This window comes from Vipera ursinii, assembly GCF_947247035.1.
Source record: "Vipera ursinii genome assembly, chromosome: 2".
Taxonomy (NCBI): Eukaryota; Metazoa; Chordata; class Lepidosauria; order Squamata; family Viperidae; genus Vipera; species Vipera ursinii.
Genome location: NC_139513.1, coordinates 100,847,087 through 100,868,955, shown reverse-complemented (window position 1 = coordinate 100,868,955; position 21,869 = coordinate 100,847,087). Strand labels below are relative to the sequence as shown.

General features: G+C 35.3%; 1 protein-coding gene across 1 annotated transcript in view; it reads right to left on the bottom strand.

The window, feature by feature from the left end:
- Nucleotides 1-21,869, bottom strand: part of SLIT3 (slit guidance ligand 3) — a gene marked incomplete at its 3' end in the record, with an annotated part of 545,814 nt that overhangs the window by 115,506 nt on the left and 408,439 nt on the right. Inside the window, exons 17-20 of the mRNA XM_083351312.1 lie at nucleotides 20,265-20,408; nucleotides 18,227-18,370; nucleotides 14,885-15,048; nucleotides 11,445-11,577 (exon numbers count right to left, since the gene is read on the bottom strand). Coding sequence (XP_083207438.1) covers nucleotides 11,445-11,577; nucleotides 14,885-15,048; nucleotides 18,227-18,370; nucleotides 20,265-20,408 — 585 coding nt within the window. The remainder of the gene's footprint in view (nucleotides 1-11,444; nucleotides 11,578-14,884; nucleotides 15,049-18,226; nucleotides 18,371-20,264; nucleotides 20,409-21,869) is intronic.

Here is a 21,869-nt window from a genome sequence, read left to right as displayed (position 1 = left end):
TTCTTGTTGTTGTTTCACCTAATTATCTTCTTTTTGGACAAAATTAAAATCTCTTTTTGGGGTGAAAGTGAATCATCATTTTAAATACAGGATTTGAAGAAGATGTTGCAATCGTATCAATAGATTATAGATTTATTTTTAAATTAATCTATTTTAAATCCCCAATTGTGTTTACTCTGTGATAATGATAATAGTAAAGTTGGAAGGGACCTTGGAGGTCATCTAGTCCAACCCCCTGCTCAGGCAGGAAACCCTATACCATTTCAGACAAATGGCTGTCCAGTCTCCTCTTAAAAACTTCCAGTGTTGGAGCATTCACAGCTTCTGGAGGCATGTTGTTCCACTGGTTAATTGCTCTAACTGTCAGAAAGTTTCTCCTTAGTTCTAGGTTGTTTCTCTCCTTGATTAGTTTCCATCCATTGCTTCTTGGCCTGCCTTTGGGCGCTTTGGAGAATAGCTTGACTCCCTCTTCTTTGTGGCAGCCCCTGAGATATTGGAACACTGCTATCATGTCCCCTCTCGTCCTTTTCTTCGTTACACTAGACATACCCAATTCCAGCAGCCATTCCTTATATGTTTTAGCCTCCAGTCCCCTAATCATCTTTGTTGCTCTTGTCTGTACTCTTTGTAGAGTCTCAACATCTTTTTACATCATGGTGACCAAAACTGGATGCAGTATTCCAAGTGTGGCCTTACCAAGGCATTGTAAAGTGGTATTAACACTTCACGTGATCTTGATTCTATTCCTCTGTTAATGCAGCCTAGCACTGTGTTGGCGGTTTTGGCAGCTGCAGCACACTGCTGGCTCATATTGAAGTGATTGTCCACTAGGACTCCGAGATCCCTCTCAGTTACTACTATTGAGCAAGGTACACCCTACACTATACCTGTACATTTGTTTTTTTCTTGCCTAAATGTAGAACCTTACTTTTTTCACCACTGAATTTCATTTTGTTAGATAGCGCCCAGTGTTCAAGTTTGTTCAGATCCTCCTGTATCTTAAGCCTGTCTTCTGGAGTGTTGGCTATTCCTGCCAGTTTGGTGTTGTCTGCAAATTTGATGAGTTCCCCATCTATCTCTTCGTCCAAATCATTGATGAAGATGTTGAAGAGCACTGGTCCCAGAACAGAGTCCTGGGGCACCTCACTACACACTTCCCTCCATGTAGATGCAGTTCCATTGAGGACCACATGCTGAGTACGGCCAGTCAGCCGGCTACGAATCCATCTGGTGGTGATGCTGTCTAACCCACATTTTTCTATCTTATCAAGTAGTAGGTTGTGATGTACTTTATCAAATGCCTTACTGAAGTCCAAGTAAATTATATCCACAGCATTCCTCTGACCCACTAATTTTGTCACTTGGTCAAAGAATGCAATAAGATTTGTCTGGCATGATCTGTTTTTGACAAACCCATGTTGGCTTTTAGTAATGATTTTGTTTGCCTCTAGATGCTTACTGATTCGTTGTTTGATTATCTTTTCCAGAATCTTCCCAGGTATTGAGGTCAGGCTGATATGTCTGTAATTTCCTGGATCCATTTTTTTCCCTTTTTTGAAGATGGGAACTACATCAGCTCTCTTCCAGTCCTCTGGTAGTTCCCCAGTGCTCCAGGATCTTTGAAAAATATAGTTCAGTAGTTCTGAGATCACATCCGCCAGTTCCTTGAGAACCTTGGGGTGTAATCCATCTGGTCCTGGTGATTTGAACTCGTCTAGGCTGGACAGGTGCTCACTTACCATTTTCTTGCCTATCTTAACTTGTGTTTCTATTCTGTTTTTTATGGCACTATTTTTTGATAGGTTGGTTGCTTTTTGATAGGTTGGTTGCTATTGCTTGTCACCTTCTTGCCACTTTCACCCATTAATGGACCAATCATTTCCTTCACTTTTTTCTACTAAATGTTAATAGTGTGAAATAGATTGTCAAGATTAAACTATTAAGATTAAATTATTGTATCTCAAGGTAATTCAGTGTGATTAATATTGAAACATTTACTTCTAAGTCAAACAAACAGAAGCTATGAAGAGAACCTCAAGAAAACTGGAGATCTCTGCAGATTTCAGTCTTAAGTGTTGCTTGTCTTTTGTACCTGAAACATGTTAAGGATTTATTACATAAACTGTTATTTAACATTGCTGATTATTTGATATCATTATTCTAGATGTGAAAATTGTGAGTTTTTTCTCCCAGTGGGGGAAAAATAACTATTACAAATGATATATCCTTTGAGAAAATACTGAACTAGAAGATTTCCATCTATGGTGTGTTAAACAAAGCTGCATTTTTGTTTAAATGAATCCTGGCTTATGTGGGATTAGGTTTTCTTATTAAATTGCTAGGCTCTTTTCAGTGTTAAAGGGGAAATTCTCTCAATTGCAAATTACCAGATAGCACATAAACAGTAAATATTATCAGAGAACAGGTATTAAAAATCCACAAGCTGACTGTCTATTAAATATTCCATTTCATAATTAACACTTTAATCAGCAGCAATTATGGAGTATAACAGCGTGAGTCAGTATTCAATTTCATAGTGAATACTATGATACTACTATAAGCATTTCAATTTTCTCTTTTAAATGTGCCAGGTCTAACTATAACAATACAATAAAGATCTGGAGAACAAATTGTTGAATAAAAAAATAGGGCAAAAATAATTGCTACTTTTCTTTATGTGCATTGTGGCAAAATAGAAACACTGTCTGCTTTTTCTATTTATTATGTGTAACAACTGAAATTATTGGAATATATATTTGGTTGCAAAAAGTGTAGATTTCTTCTTCAAGAAGCAAAGAGATAGTTTTTTAATTATACAGATTCCCTAAAAAGTGTCACTATACATGTCAATAATGGCAGATGTAAGTTTGTATAATATTTATTGTATAATATTATACAGTTATTTTTATTATACAATAATAAAGCCATGAAAAAGTTACTACTTTTTATAAATATATTTTATATTTTATATTTTTAAATATAAATATATTTTATAAATATATTTATAAATATATTTTAGTTAGAAAATATCAAATTGGGTTAGATTTTTTATTACATAAATCTTTTGTTTTTTAGATCTGTTCTTAATAGTAACCTGTAGCACCTCCAAGAATATTTTCATACATTCCCAAATCCACTTTATCTGTTTATATCTTTCTCTTTTTGTATTGTCTGGTTCATCCTTTATTTGTATGAAATGCCCAAAGAATGTGAATAGATTTTACATCTTAACATTATCTAGTTTTAGTGAGAAGCTAAACCATCCCAATTTCATCTTATTTTGTAAGCACCACTGTGTCATTCTTTTTTATGTATATGATTAAAGATTTTGATTACAACAGTAAAAACTAATACAAACTGAACTTAAAGAAAAGAGAATAGAAAGAATAAAAAGTGCAAGGAACAAGAAAAAGAATAAAATAAAGAAATAGAAAAGAAACATAAGTATCTTTCAACATTTATTACAACATGTATAGACAAATTTATATTTCTTCATCCCATATCTATTGTTATCTATAAACAAATCCATAAGACATCCACTTTTAAGTCCTACTGTCATCAAAAATGTGTAAAGGGTTGCCAGAACCTTGCAAAAAATTTGATCAAATAAACCAACTTTATATTCTTTCTTTTTTACTTTAAACAGTCTTAATCATTCAAATATAGTAGGATTTGAATTCTCTTCTTTAACCCATCACAGACTTCTTCAAGGGTTTAACAAGTCTCTTTTGTAGATCCAATAAGAAAACATTTTCCAAGTCATTCTCTTGTTTTGTAATTCCACTTTCAATACTTTCTCTGGTTTTTCAGACAAAATATGCTCAACATCTGTCATTTTCTCATTAACATAGAGCCAGACATCGTTATTGTTGATATTGTAGTGACAAATTTCTGCTCTGTTCTTCACATACTGTATCTCCTTCAATATTTCCAAAGTTATGATGTTTTATGTCATATGTAATGTCAGATCCAGTACTAAACGACACAAACATAGGTTTGTAATTTTTCCCTTCTGCTTAGAATCTTTAGTTCCCTCTACTGTCCAGTTTTTAAAATCATAAAGTTGCTTATCTTTGTTATAGCATACAATAGCCAAGATGGCCAAAATAAATCTGATTCCAGTAAGAAGCCATTTACTTTTAAAGTTAATTCTGAAACATTATAACAAAAGTCAATATTGCAAATTTATATGGACTACTTATGAGTTTCTTAGATAAAAATCTTTAGGCTTTTGCCATTTCTTTCAAATTCTTTTAACCTCAAGCTTATAATTGACTTTTCTTTTGAGCAGAGTTGAAGCTAAACTCATCCAGTGACTTTCAAACTTGTTATTCTGAAGGTCTTTAATAGCTTTAAGATAGTTAATAGATAATTTCTGAAAGTTATTAGAAACTGAAGCTTGCAAAGTTAGTGTCCTTTAAAACTGCCACAGTGGTGTACAAGATGGTTTTATACATTCTTCTCCTGATGCCCAACCTCAGAGGGGACCAAAGTTCTGTGAAGTACAAAGGGATAATTTCTCATCCTCTCCTTATCTGGAGAGGTTCCAGAAAGAGGGTCTACTAACCAGTTCTTCAGTATTTATTGTGGTCATTGGCTCTTGTAGAAGCATCTTCAGTTTGCCATGCCTCCCCTTGAAGACTACCACTCGATAAACATATGTATTATTTCTTTTCTTTAATGTATTTTATCTTATAGTCTTTATTGAAAAAGGCTTTTCAGAGCCTTATGAAGATCAGTAGTGCAATTTATTCTAACTGGGAGCAAGATTCCATATTGTATTATTAATCCATTGGCACTACATAGAAATAAAGTTTGTAATCAATAGCAATAGCAATAACTCTTAAACTTATATATCGCTACACAATGCTTTGTTCTCTGAATGGTTTACAATGCCAGCATATTGCTCCCAACAATCTGAGTTCTCATTTTACCAACCTCAGAAGGATCCTTGAGGCAGTCAGGATTGAGCTCCTGGCAATACTGCATTCCAAACACTGTGCCACCATGGCTCCTAATCAATGTTTCCTTTATACAGTAATCACTGAACATGATTTGCCCTATTGTGAATAAACCAAATACGACAATTCCAGATATATTCAAGTGCTTTAAATGCTAAACTAAATTTAACTTTTAAAATAAAGCTACAAAAAAGGCTAACTTTAATTAATCTGAAGTATTGCTTCATTCCTATTTTTACCACTTACTATCAAGTCCTTCGAGCCTGCCAATGAATGTAAGTTTAGTTAAGCGGTATGGCCCATGTGACCTATTTTTAAGGTTTCCAGAAATTTCTAGAAAAAGGGTGCTGTTCAGATATGATGCTACAAAATGTGTAAGTAGAAAAAAGGAGTTAATGTTTAATATTTGTATTTTTACTTGTATTTTACTGTTGTTAGCCGCCCTGAGTCCTTCGGGAGATAGGGTGGCATATAAGTCCCATTAAATAAATAAATAAATAAATAAATAAATAAATAAATAAATAAATAAATAAATAAATAAATAAAGTAAATACATGGTGTAGGAGAAAAGCAGAAAAAAGGTACTAATATACACTGGCATTTTTTTAAAAAAATAATGAGTTGGTGACAAAACTAGTTTACTACTGAATTAATCAAAATGTAAAAGTGAACTTCACAGTCCTTTCTACAGAGCATCTCTGTCATGGAGAAATCATTGGTATCAACAGCCGCTGGCTCCAGTACAATATTTAAAAATGTTGTGACAGTTCTCACATTCATCTGCATTTCATCAAGTAATCTATAGGTGTACGTGAACCAGGAATTGATTATGTGTTCCCAGTGTTGAGAAATAAGCAGTTTTAATTCATAATTAAAAAAAGAAATGTATGAATGTGGATAAAGATGTTTAATATATTGCAATATTTTTTGGAAGACATGCAGTATATGCATATAAATAAAACACTTTGACATAAAAGAAGAATATATTTGTCTTAAGATGTAAACTGAATCCCTACCAGGATCAATATTTCGGGACAGATATGAAATGCTCAAAGGAAAGAAAAATATAATTCCCTCAGCAGTTAGGAAAAGTATATCCAGCATATGGATTAACTATGGTGTAGCTCATGCTGATCTAGAAATTGTTAAGATGTCAAGGAACTGACTCATACATAGCCTCACCCCAAATGCACCCAATGTTGAGGCTACGATGCATTGGACAACATGCAATTGTGACAGTGTGCTGTCAAAGGTTTCAAGGGTATATCATAAGCTGAGATTCTGGATCCTGTAATCACAGCAATCAAGAGTATGTTATGGTAAAAATCTGATAAACCTGAATCCAGAGGATATTGTTTAGTTTAGTTTTAGGTTCTCCAGGGCCAAGAATCTGAAGCCCAGCATGCAGAAAATATTCAGCATGCAAAATATATTGATTTGTTATCTGACTAACAGCTGAAGGGCTAGATTTCTTATTTGGCTAATAAAAAAAACTCGCTTGTCAACTGCAAGATGTGATCTTGCATCATAACTTTGAGACATTACCCACAAATGTGCCAGAGATTCTCACACTTTCCTTTTTCACAGAGTCCTCAATGTCTTATTAATTTTTTCGTGGCACCCCTAGAAGTTCCCAAACTGTGTGGTGTGTTGCCCTGGAGTACCACAGCAAATTCATTAATGATTTTGTTTATTAGTAAAATATCCTATGACACCCTTGTGAGTTCTATGTAGCACACCAGGATACTGCCACACACAGTTGTAGTTTTTCACTAGAGATTACATTTCAAATCATGAATCCCTTGATACTTATTTTCACTAATAAACTTGACCAATGACCCCAATGAAGAAGTAAATTAACATTTTTAGAATATAATTCAGGATACAAGATATAAGGATATGATTACAGGGAATTGGTCTTCTATATTGACTAATGGCACAGAATTTTTTGTTTTTAATTCCCTACTAATAAAAAAATGAGAAATATATTCAAAAAAAATTATGCTGAAATTCTTCTCCCTTTGGGGAATGAAATTTTCCATCTGTCTCTATATCCAGTATTATATAGGATCTCTTACAGTAAAATATTTCCTTTTATATAGATATTTTGGAACTCTAATTTACTACATTTTTGTGAGATGTATGTCAGGTTTTGTTTTCAATTAATATGGAATCTATAAATGGACGATTATGGTTTAATAAAAAGCATTTTAGATGAACATTTTAATCACAAAACTAGTGTAATTTTCCCATTGCAAATTGGAGTTTATAAATATAAGAATCTATAACATTAATTAAAATGCTACTAAAGAAGTCCTTCCCTTTATTATTAGAATTTTACCAGGACAACAGAACAAATGAGTTAGGGGGAAAGACACATAAGATGCTCAAGGAAATCTTTCAAATATCATCCTTTGAGCATCTCAAGGGTTATTATGATAAATAAGAGTGGAAGAGAGCAGCTTAACAGAACTGTATATAAGACAGCAACTATAGAAGTGGCATTTGTGGAATGAGGCACAAATAACACACACTGCCCTTCATCTTACCCTTTGCTGGCAAGATTTGGTTTTAGCATTACTTGGGAATCATAACTTTGTTTAGAACATGTACACAAATGACACATGAATGCATTATTTTGGACAGAGATGCCTTTAAAGCAAGCTCCCAGAAACATCACTGGATGTTGGAATATCTCAGTCACATCAGTAACTTGCCTTATCTTTGGACATACCCTGCATTCATTTAAAATTTCAATATGACAACAGACTTATGCTGCAAAGTGAAATATGTAACTATGAATTATCTCAATTTAATACTGTTTTCCTGAGAACCACTCTTCGATGACTGTAATCAAACACAAAAATAGATGCATTTGCTTCTACAGAATCAAAGATATACAAATGTCTATTAATTGCTACACCATTTTCAATCGGGATAGTTAAAAATTCCATCACTTTTCATGACTCCTAAATGTAGGCTGTTCCCAGAAATTAGCAAAAGGACAATTATGTTACAAGGACATAACTATAAGATCATGCTGATCTGCAATGCCAAGGACAGGCCACTTGACAGCACCAAGAAAAATATTCAAAAGTCAATTTCTTAATACATTAATCACTGTAGTATTGAAACAGAAGTGTTCCAATGAAGAAATAAATACTGAGTGTATGTTTAATGTATGCATGAATCAATGAAACAAATTGAGTGCTAAATAAAAAGTTTGAATCTATTGGTTCTATGCACAACTTTTACCACGAAGAAAAAGAAAATGGACTTCTGATTTTGGGCTGATTAGGAAGAGAGAGAGAGAAAGAAAAAAAACATTTCAGACTGGTTCATTAGTAAATAGACACCATCAGATACACTGTTATGTCTGACTGATCAAATAAGTAAAGCAAGAGAACATCAATGATCAGTGTAATAACTACAAAAACCCAGGCACTCAAATTTCTTTACAAATTAAAGTTTCTGTGGATGACAGAGGACAAAACAACACCAGATGTCAAAATCACCCAACTCTTGGCTCTTTTAGAAATAACAGAATAGATCTGGGAAAAGTTATGGGGAGGTTAGGATCTAAGCTCATATTCTGAAGACTCTGATCCATGAATATTTAACTGCACCTATCTCCCTGAACTAAGTCTTGAAGGATATGATATAACTTTATTTTCTTAACTATATTCATTGACATAAATGATATGATAATTGTCTATATTTAGGTTCCAAAAAGAACAAAAGCAGGAACAACAAATTGCCCTGACACACAATACTGGATTTGGATTTTTGCTTATATACACTCCAAAAATGATGATCAAATCAAACCAATTGTTTTCCTCACTAGCAGATTCCCTTATTATTGGCATTTGCTAGGATAAATCAACCACATACTATGGTCTATTATCTTTGCATGTTTATACATTCACATTTACTTAACCAGAAATGCTGTTATTCACATTTCTTTTGGCTTTTGGCTGACAGTTTAGATAACCAGAACCATCCATCATGCTTGGGAACAATCTAAAATAGCAGGCCTACTTACAGGAAAACCTGTCGTGGAGATAAATGTTATTGTGTAATTGAGGAATAAAGTTATTCTACAAATATTCATGTTGTGTAGTGAGTTCGTTGTGCAGGAATGAAGATGAGGCGAGTGAGTTCAGCAATGGTCATGTTTATTTGCTTGCAGGATCTGAACTGAGGACCTGAGCTGCAGCTTGCATCAATTTATAGCCTGGCCCCTAGGCGGCAGCCAATAGGTTTAAAGCAACCCATTGCCACCTAGGGGCAGCCAATTGCAGCACTGGAGACAGGGTGTCTGAGTTGCTGGGAGCCATTAGCTAGCTCCAGCTTACCACATGGTGTTACAATTGAGCCCAATACATAACAATTCACATATTTGTAAATTTAAGATGGGGGTGGAGGGGAAGTACCAGAGAGCATTAGTAGGCTATAAAAGAGCCTGAACATTGTTTAGTATATAGAAAAAACATTTACCAAAATCTGTGAAGACCAAAGTTACCAAGAGGAGGTAAGGGGGGGGGGGAAAGGAAAAAAACGAACTGACAATTATAAATGAATTACAATTAGTTTAATTGGCATTCTTTGCATTTAGCATTTTGGTAATTTACCAAGGGAACTTTATTAGGTGATCTTAAAATACAATAATGAATTGGCATAAAGATCTTCCATATCACTACTTTTGTAAATTATTTTTTCTTGCAGAAACATATTTTCGGATGATAACAAGGCATTTTGTTCCTGTCTACCAATTAATCTAATATGGGAAATCCAATTTCTTTAGTGGAGAAAGGAATAGTGGCGCTGTTTCATTTTTTTCTCTTATTTTACTAATAAGAAGAAAAACTAATTTGAGATGGCTGCTGTAGCTCTGACAGTCTTTGGAATGAAATTAAAGAGGTATCTTCCCCAAAGTGTGTGTGTGCACGCACACTCTCACGCACACACACAAACACACACACATTGTATAGACTATAGATGAGGTACCATTCAATATACACACATTTTACAGTGAAAATCACTTATAGTCAGATATGATGAATATCAGGGCCACATTTTCAAACAATCCAAACATATAACCACATATTAGCATTTAGGTAACCTAATGTTGGTTCTGGGGCAAATAGCATTCATCAGCAAAGAGTCTGTCCTATTTGCATGTCTTTGTTTCAATTAATGGGTTGTAGAATTAATGAAACCCAGATTTGATAGACCAATTATTCCTTTTGTATAGAAAACAACATTAGAAGCAAATGAGAAGCCATCCCTTCCTGTTGCACATATAATTTACATTTTAATCTGAGTAATATCTATTATATTAGCCCTTTTTAAACTATTTCATGAAAATTAAAAAAAAGTGTCACTGCTTTGCATATATGTTTTGCATTTAGTCTTCCTAGAGTGCAACCAAATAATTCATTCTTCAGAGAATGAAAGAACTGAGAATTATAAAGGCTGGCGGATCAGATCAAAGCCATATCTACTCCAGCTTTCTATTCCATCCAGATGCCAGTGGAAAACTCACAAACAGGAGCTTATTCTCACTCATGTTTTCTAGTTGATAGCTGTAAATGTACTACCATTATTACTTAGAGACAGACACCGAAGCACAAATACTATAGTAGCCATCAAGAGCCTCATCAACCTTAAATCTGCATAATCCCCTTTCAAATCTATTCCTATTGTGACCATTGGCACATATGTTTATAAATCCATAAATTAACTCTTCACAGTGTGAATAGCATTTCTGATCAACCATTAGTTTTGGTAGATGACCATGTACTTTAATCTTTTGAAAGAAAAAAAAATGTTTATATCTTCTACCATATTCTCTTCTCCACAAACTTAATCTTTTTTTCTAAGTTAAAGAGCCAACCACCTTTATCAAATGAGAATTAATTTTACCTGTTGAACTTTTTATTTGTCCTTTTCTGCATTTTCATTGCTTTATCATACTGTGATCAGAATTAGAAACAGTATTTTAACCATGGCCCTACTGTAGATATTTATAAAATGCTATTGATTGTATTTGCAATGATGTATATAATAAAAGTGACATTCTGGGGATACTCATTATGTTTGGTTATCATTGGGTTTGGAGGCTGGGATATTTTTCTCCTATTAAATCTCCCCTTCTGTTTTTATCACTTATTTTTCTGAAGCATATAAAATTTTGTATAGGTTGCTATTATCTCCCTACTATGGTGTGGAGGAACCCAGGCAATATATCTCTAGAAAAGTATTGAGGCAATGCTGTTTTCCCATCCAGGATGAAAACAGAATCTCTGTATGTTAACCTATGATGCTGCTTCAGGCACTGATTGTATTCCTGCCGTTAGTTCGCATTTGGTTTAGAATGGTGAACCTCAGTATTCTGATTTGAAAGAAAAACAATCTTTTGTAAACTAGTAATCGAAACTGACCACTTATTACAGAAGTACAAGTTGTGAAAATATGACTTACAGTTCAGTCACATCTTTGGGGACCCCCTTTGGGAGGAACCGCAACCCTTTATTACTGCAACGAACTACAGAGTCCACACAGGTGCATTGGTCTGGACAACGGGGAGAGAAATGACAGCTGCTTTCTGTGTTGCCTACAATGAAGCAGAGAAAGTGGATGAAAATAAAGTCAAATACAGATGGGATAAAATTGAGAAAGTTCATGCCTAACACATTAGCTCCCCTCATATAAATCTATTACAACCTCTATTATCAGGCTACATTATTAGATTTCACTTTTTAGTTGTTAATTCAATCTCATATATGATATTCCTAGCTTGTCCTTTGCTTTAGACTGCTTTAATGCCAGTGTCAATATGTATCTGGTTATAAACATTTTCATTTGCAGTAAACTTAGGTGGGTTTGTCTGTGTGCTTATATGCACCTGCAGCTGGCGTCAACTTCCCTCTGCCCAGTACGCTCCCACAGAGAGGGCCTCCTCAGGGTGCCACCGGTCAAAGAATGCCGACTGGTGGCCCCCAGGGGGAGGGCGTTCTCTGTGGGTGCACCAGATTTATGGAACCATCTTCCGGTCGAGCTCCGGATGGCGCCTGATCTCCGCTCCTTCCGGCGCGATCTTAAAACCCATCTCTTTAAACAAGCTGGCCTGGCCTGATGGGACGGGGTGGGATTTTTATAAATGAACTTCAATTTTTAATCTGTATTAATTTATTATGGGCATTGTTTAATCACGTTTTAATAATTTTTAATTTTTGTATCTAGTTTTTATGTATTGCCCTGTTCACTGTTCACCCTTCTCCTCCGGGAGAAGGGCGGTATATAAATTAAATTAATAAATAAATAATAATAATAATATATTGTTTGCATGTCAAGAAGATGGCTAGGGAGATAGACCAATGCCCTTAGGAAATAAAAACTGTTTCCATGAGAAAAAAATATGACTATTTTTTTTATTCTGTTCAATTGTGTTTGATTCTCAGAGACTATCTGGACAAATCCCTGCAGTTTTATTGGCAAGGTTTTTCAGAAGTGGTTTGCCATTCCCTTCTTCCTAGGGCTAAGAGAAAGTGACTGGTGCAAAGTTATCCAGCTCGCTTTGTGCGAAAAGCAGGACTATACTAAACTGGGTGTCTATATAAAAAACCTGTTAGCTAAATGCTCCCACCAGCTCAGCTTCTTAAACCAGCATGGACTCTTTGTATTTCTATTTCTATTTACATTATTGCTAAGGATGATTGATTTAGCCCTCAAAAGGTAAATCAGCAGATATGTGCCTATGAGCCTACCAAAATTTTACCCACTGAATCCCTTTAAATTTGCATTTTAAATTAAATCTTAAAAAAATGTCTACCTGCATTAAGTCAATTTGGGACTTGAATCATTTTAATTTTCAATATTTACTTACTCACTCACACCCATGAAATCAAAGGCACAATTGCTGTCATCTTGCAACTGACAGCAAAATGCTATATTTGACTATGTTGGGGGGAAAAACATTGTATTTAAGTTGACCAAAAGGAAAAAAAAATGTGCTTATGATGGATCATTTACTTGGTGCTGTAGTGTATTGACTAATATACAGATCTGAATTATTCTAAAATATTTACTCTGTTTATCCTTTAAAAAAAGCCTCTGTAAAACATCCATTTGTTTCCTGACATGGTGAACAATTTATTCAACATGTCAGACTTTTTCAATATTAATATGATGCATTCCTTAATTTTTAAATCATGAGTCTTGCTGTTTTTAACAATCCTAATAAGCATCAAACAACAAGATCAGCTATGTTTCCACTAAGAATTGGAGATCCACGTGCATGTGCATAAAAATACCTAATAGCTGAAACATGGGTGTTCATTTGTACAAAGCGGATTTTATAAAACAAATTAAACCTCACAGTTGGAGAGCAAGAGAGTTCCTGCTATGAAAGTAAGCCTTTCAGTTAAGACTATTAAGTCATGGCTTTCTCCCAAAATTACCATGTGGGTTCACAAAGCACTGGATATAGGCAAATGGTAATATCTAAACATGCCTACAAAAAATTGTTGAACAATCTTTAAAGGCAGCCAATTAAAAAAAACAATTTAAATGTTTCACACTCCAGAGAATTATCTACCTGCCATTTGGTGAGTATTCTCAAAATTATTTTCATTGTTTCAATTGAGCAGGACTCGCAATGCTGTAAGGTCATTGGCTTTAGTTTTGAACAATGACTTCAATGCTTGACTGGGTCTAATAAAATGAACAGACTATAGTCTTTTATTGTGCTGGCAACCGTTCGGATTTCCATTAAAAGAGGTAATTAAAATAAACGGCGACCAAATAATACTGCAGAATCAAAGTCTGTGTTTTGTACTCTTAGGTGCAGGATTTGGAATGTTGGTTCCAATTTTTTCATTTCAAAAGTGTTAAGGCTTTTCACTAGAAGATGAAATTGGATTAGCACTCAGTTCATGACCAAGCTGGAAGGCAACAGGCATGTTGAAATCTGTACAAAAGTACAGCAAGCAAGAGTAGAAGAACTAGCAAAGGTTCTAGCTAAACTATGCTAGAAAATCTAAAGAACAATACATTGGCCAACAGATTGGAAGAAATCATCCTAATGCCAATTCCAAAGAAAGAAGATTTAAGAGTATGTGAAAACTACTGTACAGTATCCTTAATGTTAAAATAATGCTTAGGGTAATCCAATGTAGATTAGAATCCAACATGGAAAGGTACTGGTAAAAGAAGCTGAAGAAAAAAAAAGACATTACTGACAATGTACACTGGCTATCTGAGAAACAAACGCCAAAAATAAGTCAAGGTAAATTGATATAATCAATGATTATACAAAGACCTCCAACTGTGTCAATCATGTCAAGATCAACCAGTTTTGGACACATGTATTTCAAACCTACTGAAATACAGTAGCTCTTTAGCAAAGTCTAAACTGATGGGAAAGATCGAAAGAGAAAAAGAGGCCAGTAGTGAAGAGGGTGGATCCAATTATAGCAGTAAGGGGTGCAATACTGGAAAACCTACTAGGCCTATCTGGGAAAAGGTCATACTGGAGAAGATTTCTCTACAGGTATATGGTCGCTAAGAGTAGCTTGATGGCACAAATCAATTAATCCCTCCGGCTGTTTCCCAAGAGTGGGATTTTGAATGCAGGCCAATGGTTAATAACTCTCCCCAAATTCTTAAAGTTCTTGATGATGTCAAGAAGAGAAGTCACTTAAATCCCTGCTTCCTACTATCATTTGTCTATTTTCCCTTGCTGAGACCTAAAGGAGAAAAGAAGTCCTAGACTGGGGATACAATTTCTTCTAGCCTGTCTATGGAGGAAAGCTTCATCTCTGAGTATATACCGTACATTCATATCTGGATGAAATATCATGGTTATAACTATTGACAGATCTAATATGGATCTCATATTCATGTTCTAGAAATGTGCTTACCATCACATGTGAAATCCTGTGTAGCAACATCTTGAATGGGAATCTCCTTTAAGAAGAAGGGTTTCTGGCAACGTGGATTTCCACTGACAATCCTTCTCTTCCTTAACCATTTCCCCAACCATGCTAAGTGGCAGTTGCAGTTAAATGGATTAGATAGCAAATTACTAGATGCAAAATGAGAAAAAAAATGCAGTCAGCTATTGAAGAAATCAAGACATAGATTTTTCAAAAGCTAATTGATATTCAAGTAGGAAACTTCTGGTAATAAAATAATTTTACAATGGAATCTGTGTGCCTAACAGGGTTTTTTTTGTTTTGATTTTTTTCTCAGAAACAAGTCATAAAAAAGAAAAAAACAACTACACCTGACTAACAAATTCTGTTCTCATTAGGTTTCTTATCATGTACTAGGTCAATCTATAATATATTTAAAAATGGAAATACTTAGCTGTAGCTAAATAATGTAATCCTGTAAACAAAAGTTCTTGCTTTGTGTTTCTGTGTTGTATGGATGCATGAATGGAAGAAACAGCAAGGTTGTTTGTTTTTGATCAGGACAGCAGAGTTGTGGCTTAATTTTACTTCCCAATTTCCCCAATTTAAACACCTCTAAACTTACTTTTGGAATACAATGTTGGTACCTATTTATTCACTAATGCATATATTAAACAGTTAATTAATTCATATTATGAAAGGATTGTGTCCTTCAGATCCCTCCTGGCTGCAACAGAATTTTGTGCCAGGATCTAATGGTTATGCAGGGATAAGTCTAAGTACATTACATCAAAGCTCTCTGCAGGATCCAGTTGTTTTACAGTACCATACTGTAAGCTCAATCCCTTTCAGACATCTGTGCAACATCACAATGCCAATATAAAGGGGGCAGAGCTTGCGTTGAATTAGTGTGACACTGCTTTCACCCCACAGATGCCTCTGCATCATATGAAGACGGTCTGATCAGTCTCAGAAGCTCCAAAGAATACAAGTTGAATCTGATATGTGAATGTTAGTGCCATATCATTTTAAAGAGATTTTTTTCAATAACCAAAGCGTCTTCTTATGATGAACAACAATAATAATCTAGGAGTGGCTTAGAAATCGGTGCCTTTCAGGTGTTGCTAAATTACAATTTTGAACAGTCACAAGAACAGGAGCAATGGAGAGGAATGCTGGGAGCTGTAATTCAGCAACATCAGGTGAGGCATAGGTTCCTTACCTCAGGTTCAGTCTTATAAATTATAAGTTACCCAACCAGCATTTTTTAAGGAAGGAAGGAAGGAAGGAAGGAAGGAAGGAAGGAAGGAAGGAAGGAAGGAAGGAAGGAAGGAAGGAAGGAAAGGCTGCTAGTAACACTTTTAAAGTAATGTGCAATTCAGTTTGGTTATCTTGAAAAGCATATAGCAGTTTCTGAAATATGACCTAAAAGGGGATGAGGCATATCACATGAAATATTTTAGTCAATTTAGCTTCATAGCCTCAAATAGATAACTTCAGTTAAAATAATAGCTTAAGATGAGTTGGGAATTTGGGCTGCATATAAATAAATAGTTATTGAATTTTTTTGACATTAAGGCAAAGCTAAACCAGTTTTCAGAGTAAAATTATTGATCTTTCTGCTACTGAAATACCAAACAGCCAATATGATTTAAAGTAACAGACAATAATGCACTTTATCGTGCAAAACTCAAAGGAACTATTAGATGTAGCATTATTAAAAAAATATTTTGCTGTATCTAGCATGCAGACTGGGACTGTGGAAATTTATACTCTGGATGATCAAGTGTGTCTCTCATAACAATTACAGAAATATCACATAATGTAGAGAAATGAAGTTTTCTGAAAAGTAGCTAATTATTCGTAATTACATTTCAGGTAAAAGGAACCCTCTCCCAGTTAACAGAGGTTAACTATTATAATCCAGCTGGATGATAGTTCTTTGCTACAAATGGCATGCTTGCATTTACATCTGTGGATTAAAAAACTGATTAAATTTGAGAAAAAGAAACCTAACATGATTCAGAAGGGAAACCATGTCCACACTAGAATTTTCAGTGATTTTGTCCTCTTTTTATATGTGGTATAAAGCGCATGCACGCGCGCGCACACACACACACAGATTTGCATCTGGTTGGACATGAACAAAATGCCATGAATATCTCAAAACTGAACCATCACTATCCACTTTAATTTATTCTAACCAAACCAAGAAAAAAGATCAAAGGTCTCTATTCTTTCTTCTGCAAATGTCATTGTTGGGATTGTAATTACCTAGCTCTTTTTAGTTTTTAATGATTGTGGTGCAGGACACAAGGTCTGTCTAAAACCCAAATGAAGGGAGTAAGCTTAGAAGGGCAGGGAAAATAAATACAGGTTCTGCCAAGTTAAAAATTGAAAGAAATGTGAGAATACTTAAGTGGCAATTAAAGTAAAGAATGATAAGGCATACAAATAGAACACTTCAAAGACTCTTAATACACACGAAAAAAGTAAACCAGAAGAAAAGCCATTGGAACTGTGGTAGAGGATTAGTAAAAGGCCTGAAGGATCTGAGTCATGAAATTAAAATTCAAATGATGCTTGTAATGGAACAGTTATACTACAGTATTTCTGTGAGCCAGGAAAACTGATTTGGCCCATAAAACAATTTTGCTCAGTTTATCAAGGATCAGGCCTCAGTGAATATCCCTTTTTTCAGGCACACCAAGGACCAAGTGCAAAGCTGGATGGTAACAGTAATACCCAATATAGCTGCTAAGGGAAAGGGGAAATGCTGAACATGGTGCTCATCATACCCTTTTGGATATCTTTGGAAAAAAGAAACACTTTCACAAACAGAAATGAGCTCATTTGTTCATCATTTAATAAACCAGGATCCTTAATCTTAATTATAAGAGACTATCCACCCCCAAATGCAACAGCTGTAGTAATTAATACTTGAATTAGGAAGCCCTCACTTTCTCATCCAGTTTGGACTTTGTCTTTTCTAGGATACTCTTTAAAACAGTGTTTTTCAAACTTAAAAACTTTAAGATATGTGGACTTCAATTCCCAGAATTCATGCTGGATAGGGAATTCTGAGAGTTGAAGTCCACACATCTCAAAGTTGCCAAGACTACGTCTTCTCCCTATTAGGCCTCATAGCTGCAGCATGAGAACAAGAACATTAATCGCCACTTAAAATCTTCCTTTACTTTGAAAATTATTAAGGCAACATGCATGAAGCTCTGGAATGTTCTCCAGGATTATTCCATTTTTTGGGGGGGGGAGGGGGTTTCACATAATTAAATGAAAGCAATGACAATAAAGTAAATGCAAGATCTTAAGTTATAACAGATGACTTACATTGTAGATAAAGAAACAAGTGTACTGAAGGCTCCTGGAGTTATTGTAGTAATGCGATTGTCATACAAAGAGAGTAACCTTACTGAGCTCAGTCCTGTAAATGTTTCATTGTTTACACAACTGATCATGTTGCTTCTGAGCATCCTGAAAGGATTCAAACATAAAATTACACTTACTGAATTGATGTTGGAAGGAGGTAGAGAAAAACACGGAAAGGGGATTATTTTGTGGGACAAGGCTGCTTAAGAATTGACCAGCGTATCCAGATTTCCTGGAAAAAGTAAAGTAAGTTGGCTTGGAAATATGTGGGGGGACTTCTATTTTCACTCAAATGTAAGGTAGGATTCAGCAATAGTTCAGGAATTATTAAGTTTATTTTTAATTATTTTATTTATTTAATTTAATTTGTATACCGCCCTTCTCCCGAAGGACTCAGGGCGGTGTACAGGGCAATAAATACCAAAAATACAGAATACAAAAATTAAAAACAGATTAAACCATTGTGCCCGAATACAATAAATTACTTAAAAACAGTAATTAAAACCCAAAACCCATCAGACCAGGCCGGCTTGTTCAAATAAATAAGTTTTTAGATCACGTCGGAAGGAGCGAAGGTCGAGAGCCGTCCGGAGCTCAACCGGTAAATGGTTCCAAAGTTCAGGCGCGCCGACAGAGAACGCCCTCTCCCTGGGGGCCACCAGTCGGCATTCTCTGACCGGTGGCACCCTGAGGAGGCCCTCTCTGTGGGAACGCACTGGGCAGAGGGAAGTTGATGCTGGCCGCAGGTGCTCCCTTAGGTACTCCGGACCCATGCCATGTAGGGCTTTATAGGTCATTACCAGCACCTTGAATCTCACCCGGAAGGCAACTGGAAGCCAATGCAGCTCACGGAGCAGAGGTGTAATATGGGAGTATCGGGAGACCCCCAACACAACTCACGCGGCTGCATTCTGCACCAGTTGGAGCCTCCGAGTGGTGAGTAATCAGCACATAAACCCTTTAAATTTCTCTCAACCTATCTTACATTGCTTAAATGAGTCTGCAGAAGAAAATCTTTCATGTGCACTATTACATATGTATTCTGACTGCCATGGAACTGTAAGCTCTCATTTTTGTCTCTAATACTGTGGAGAAATGATCATCAGGAGATTGAAAACAATAAAACTTGTCTACCTGTGACTCAACTCATATATAAAAAAGAAAAGAAAATCCATTCATTGTGATTTTCTTAGTAGCAATATGGAAATGATCATCCCCTGCTTTCCTGTGGAATGTATTTTGACTTCCCAGTCTATCTTCCCTACAGCCCTGTGATTTCTGGTGATCTCTTTTCCAAGTAAACAGATCTAACTCTATTTTGCTTTCCAACATCAGCAAGTTTAGCCAGAGGCTTCCATCTAGTTCAATTTATATATATACACGAACTATTCTTAATATACAGTCTTCATGTTAATGATATGCTTTGTTTTGTTTTGTTGGTTTTTACTTCCTTTTTCTTTTTTGTCAGCCATTTGAAAATCAGTGTCTGATGGGCAACCACGTAAAAGGCAAACAGTCAATTAATCAATCCAAGCTAATTTCTATTGAATGCATGGAACAATTGACCCAGGGTTAAAAAAAACACAGAAGAAAAGGGCATTCTGGAAACAGAGATAGTTTCTCAAGTACTGATGCACTCGAGAATGAGAGTTTCATTTGTGCCAATAAGTGATATTGAAGTTTGCCAGAAATTTATTTATTTATTTATTTATTTGTTTGTTTGTTTGTTTTTATAAACCGCCCTTCTCCCGAGGGACTCGGAGCGGTGTACAGAGTAGGACAGGCAACAAAATGAAACAGTAGGAAAATTCAACACAGGAAATAATTGCAACAGTTTTAATAATCCATTCAACTGATTTGGGGAAATTGATGATATGTAAAACTTTCCTCTTCATTTCCGATCGTTTCCCTGACACTGCATTTATTCATTCACAACAGGCAGCGTTCCTTCGCTTCTCTCTCCTCCACATCTAAAAGAACAAACAGATTTTATACATACAGCGTCTTGAGTCCTGTGAGACCTCTAAACATTCGTCCGTGCACAGATTCCAGCTGATTCCCTGTCAACATCAGTTCCTGCACTCCCGCTGCCCCATCAAAAGTGCCTTCACGGATCTCTTTGATCTTGTTATTACTTAAATTTCTGTAAGAGGAAACAGATTCGCAGGCAGCATTATTTAACATATGTTTTGTGTAAGATAAATGCAAGCATGTTTGCACTGGCAACAAACGGGTGAACAATAGCTGAAACAAAACTAAAAGAATGGAACCAATTTAATTTCCAGGGTTATGCTGAAATCTGAATTGCAATATTTCACTTTTCTTCCAACAGGAAAGAGGCATCTGTGATCTAGTTCTTCTTTCTCAGGGAAGTTTTTTTTTCCTTTGAGAATTTCTTTCCAATTTCTCCTGGTGGTGTTTTTGAGCCTCTTTTATTGATGGAAGTGGCAAGAGATGCTACTGAATTACTGCTAGTATTAGTTGCACAACTTTCCATCACTCTGCAGCCTTCATGTCCGCCAACACTTCTTAATCTGAAAAGCCCCATGGGGTGAAGTTTCCTTGTAAGGTCTTCTGTATGATATAATTGAAAGGCAGAAAAAGAAAAGGCTATACTTTGTTGAACAAAAGAATGTATGAGGAACAAGATGAGTGTCATGTATTGGCCGTAACTGTTAAAGAACCAAAGATATAACAACGAGCATTTGAATTGTGTAGACATAATATTACTAAATAAATTCAAAACTACACACTCACTCATTAAGTTGGAAAAAAATTGGTAGACCAGAAAAAAACAAAACCCACTGCTAATAAAACAGAATTTTATTATTATTATTTTTTGGTATGGCAGTGGTATTTTCTGCTTCACAATTATTATTCATGTTGAATTCATGCCATACTTCTGAATATTTCATTTTTTTAAAAAAATAATCACATTACTGCCCATTCTTCCAATGATTTCTAGCATATCAGTTTCAGAACAAATGCAACATGTGGCATCACTGTGCCAGCAGAGCATCCAACCTGTTCTCATTTAAATTTCTTTAGGACATCTGCTTTTATTTTAAAATGCTACATACTTGAACAGGGGAAACCAGAAATTTAATTGCAGATAGGAAACCCATAAAATCCATTAACATTTTTAACCCCATTTTTATCTGCTATTCTGTAAATTATACTTAGGATCCTTTTATTATATTTCTTTCATTTTTGCATTCCCAGTAAATTCTATTCCATTTAATAGGCTCCTAGTCATTCCACGTTCAAAGAAATTAGCCTGCATTACTTCATTTATGAAGTAATTCTACTAAAGAGGACATTATGTCCTCATGATTAAAGGAGAGATTTACCTTGTTTAAAGACAAACTGGCTACATCACATACTAGTGCTACTAGTTATTAACAACCAATTTATATTCCCCTTCATGGATTACTGCCTTGTTGTGGCAAAGAGGCTTGCGTAATTCAATGAAGCTATGAGCTATGCCGTGCAGGGCCACCTAAGACGGACAAGTCATAGCAGAGAGTTCTGGCAAAATGTGATCCACTGGAGAAAGAAATGGAAACCCACTTCAGTATCTTTGCCATGAAAACCCCATGGACAA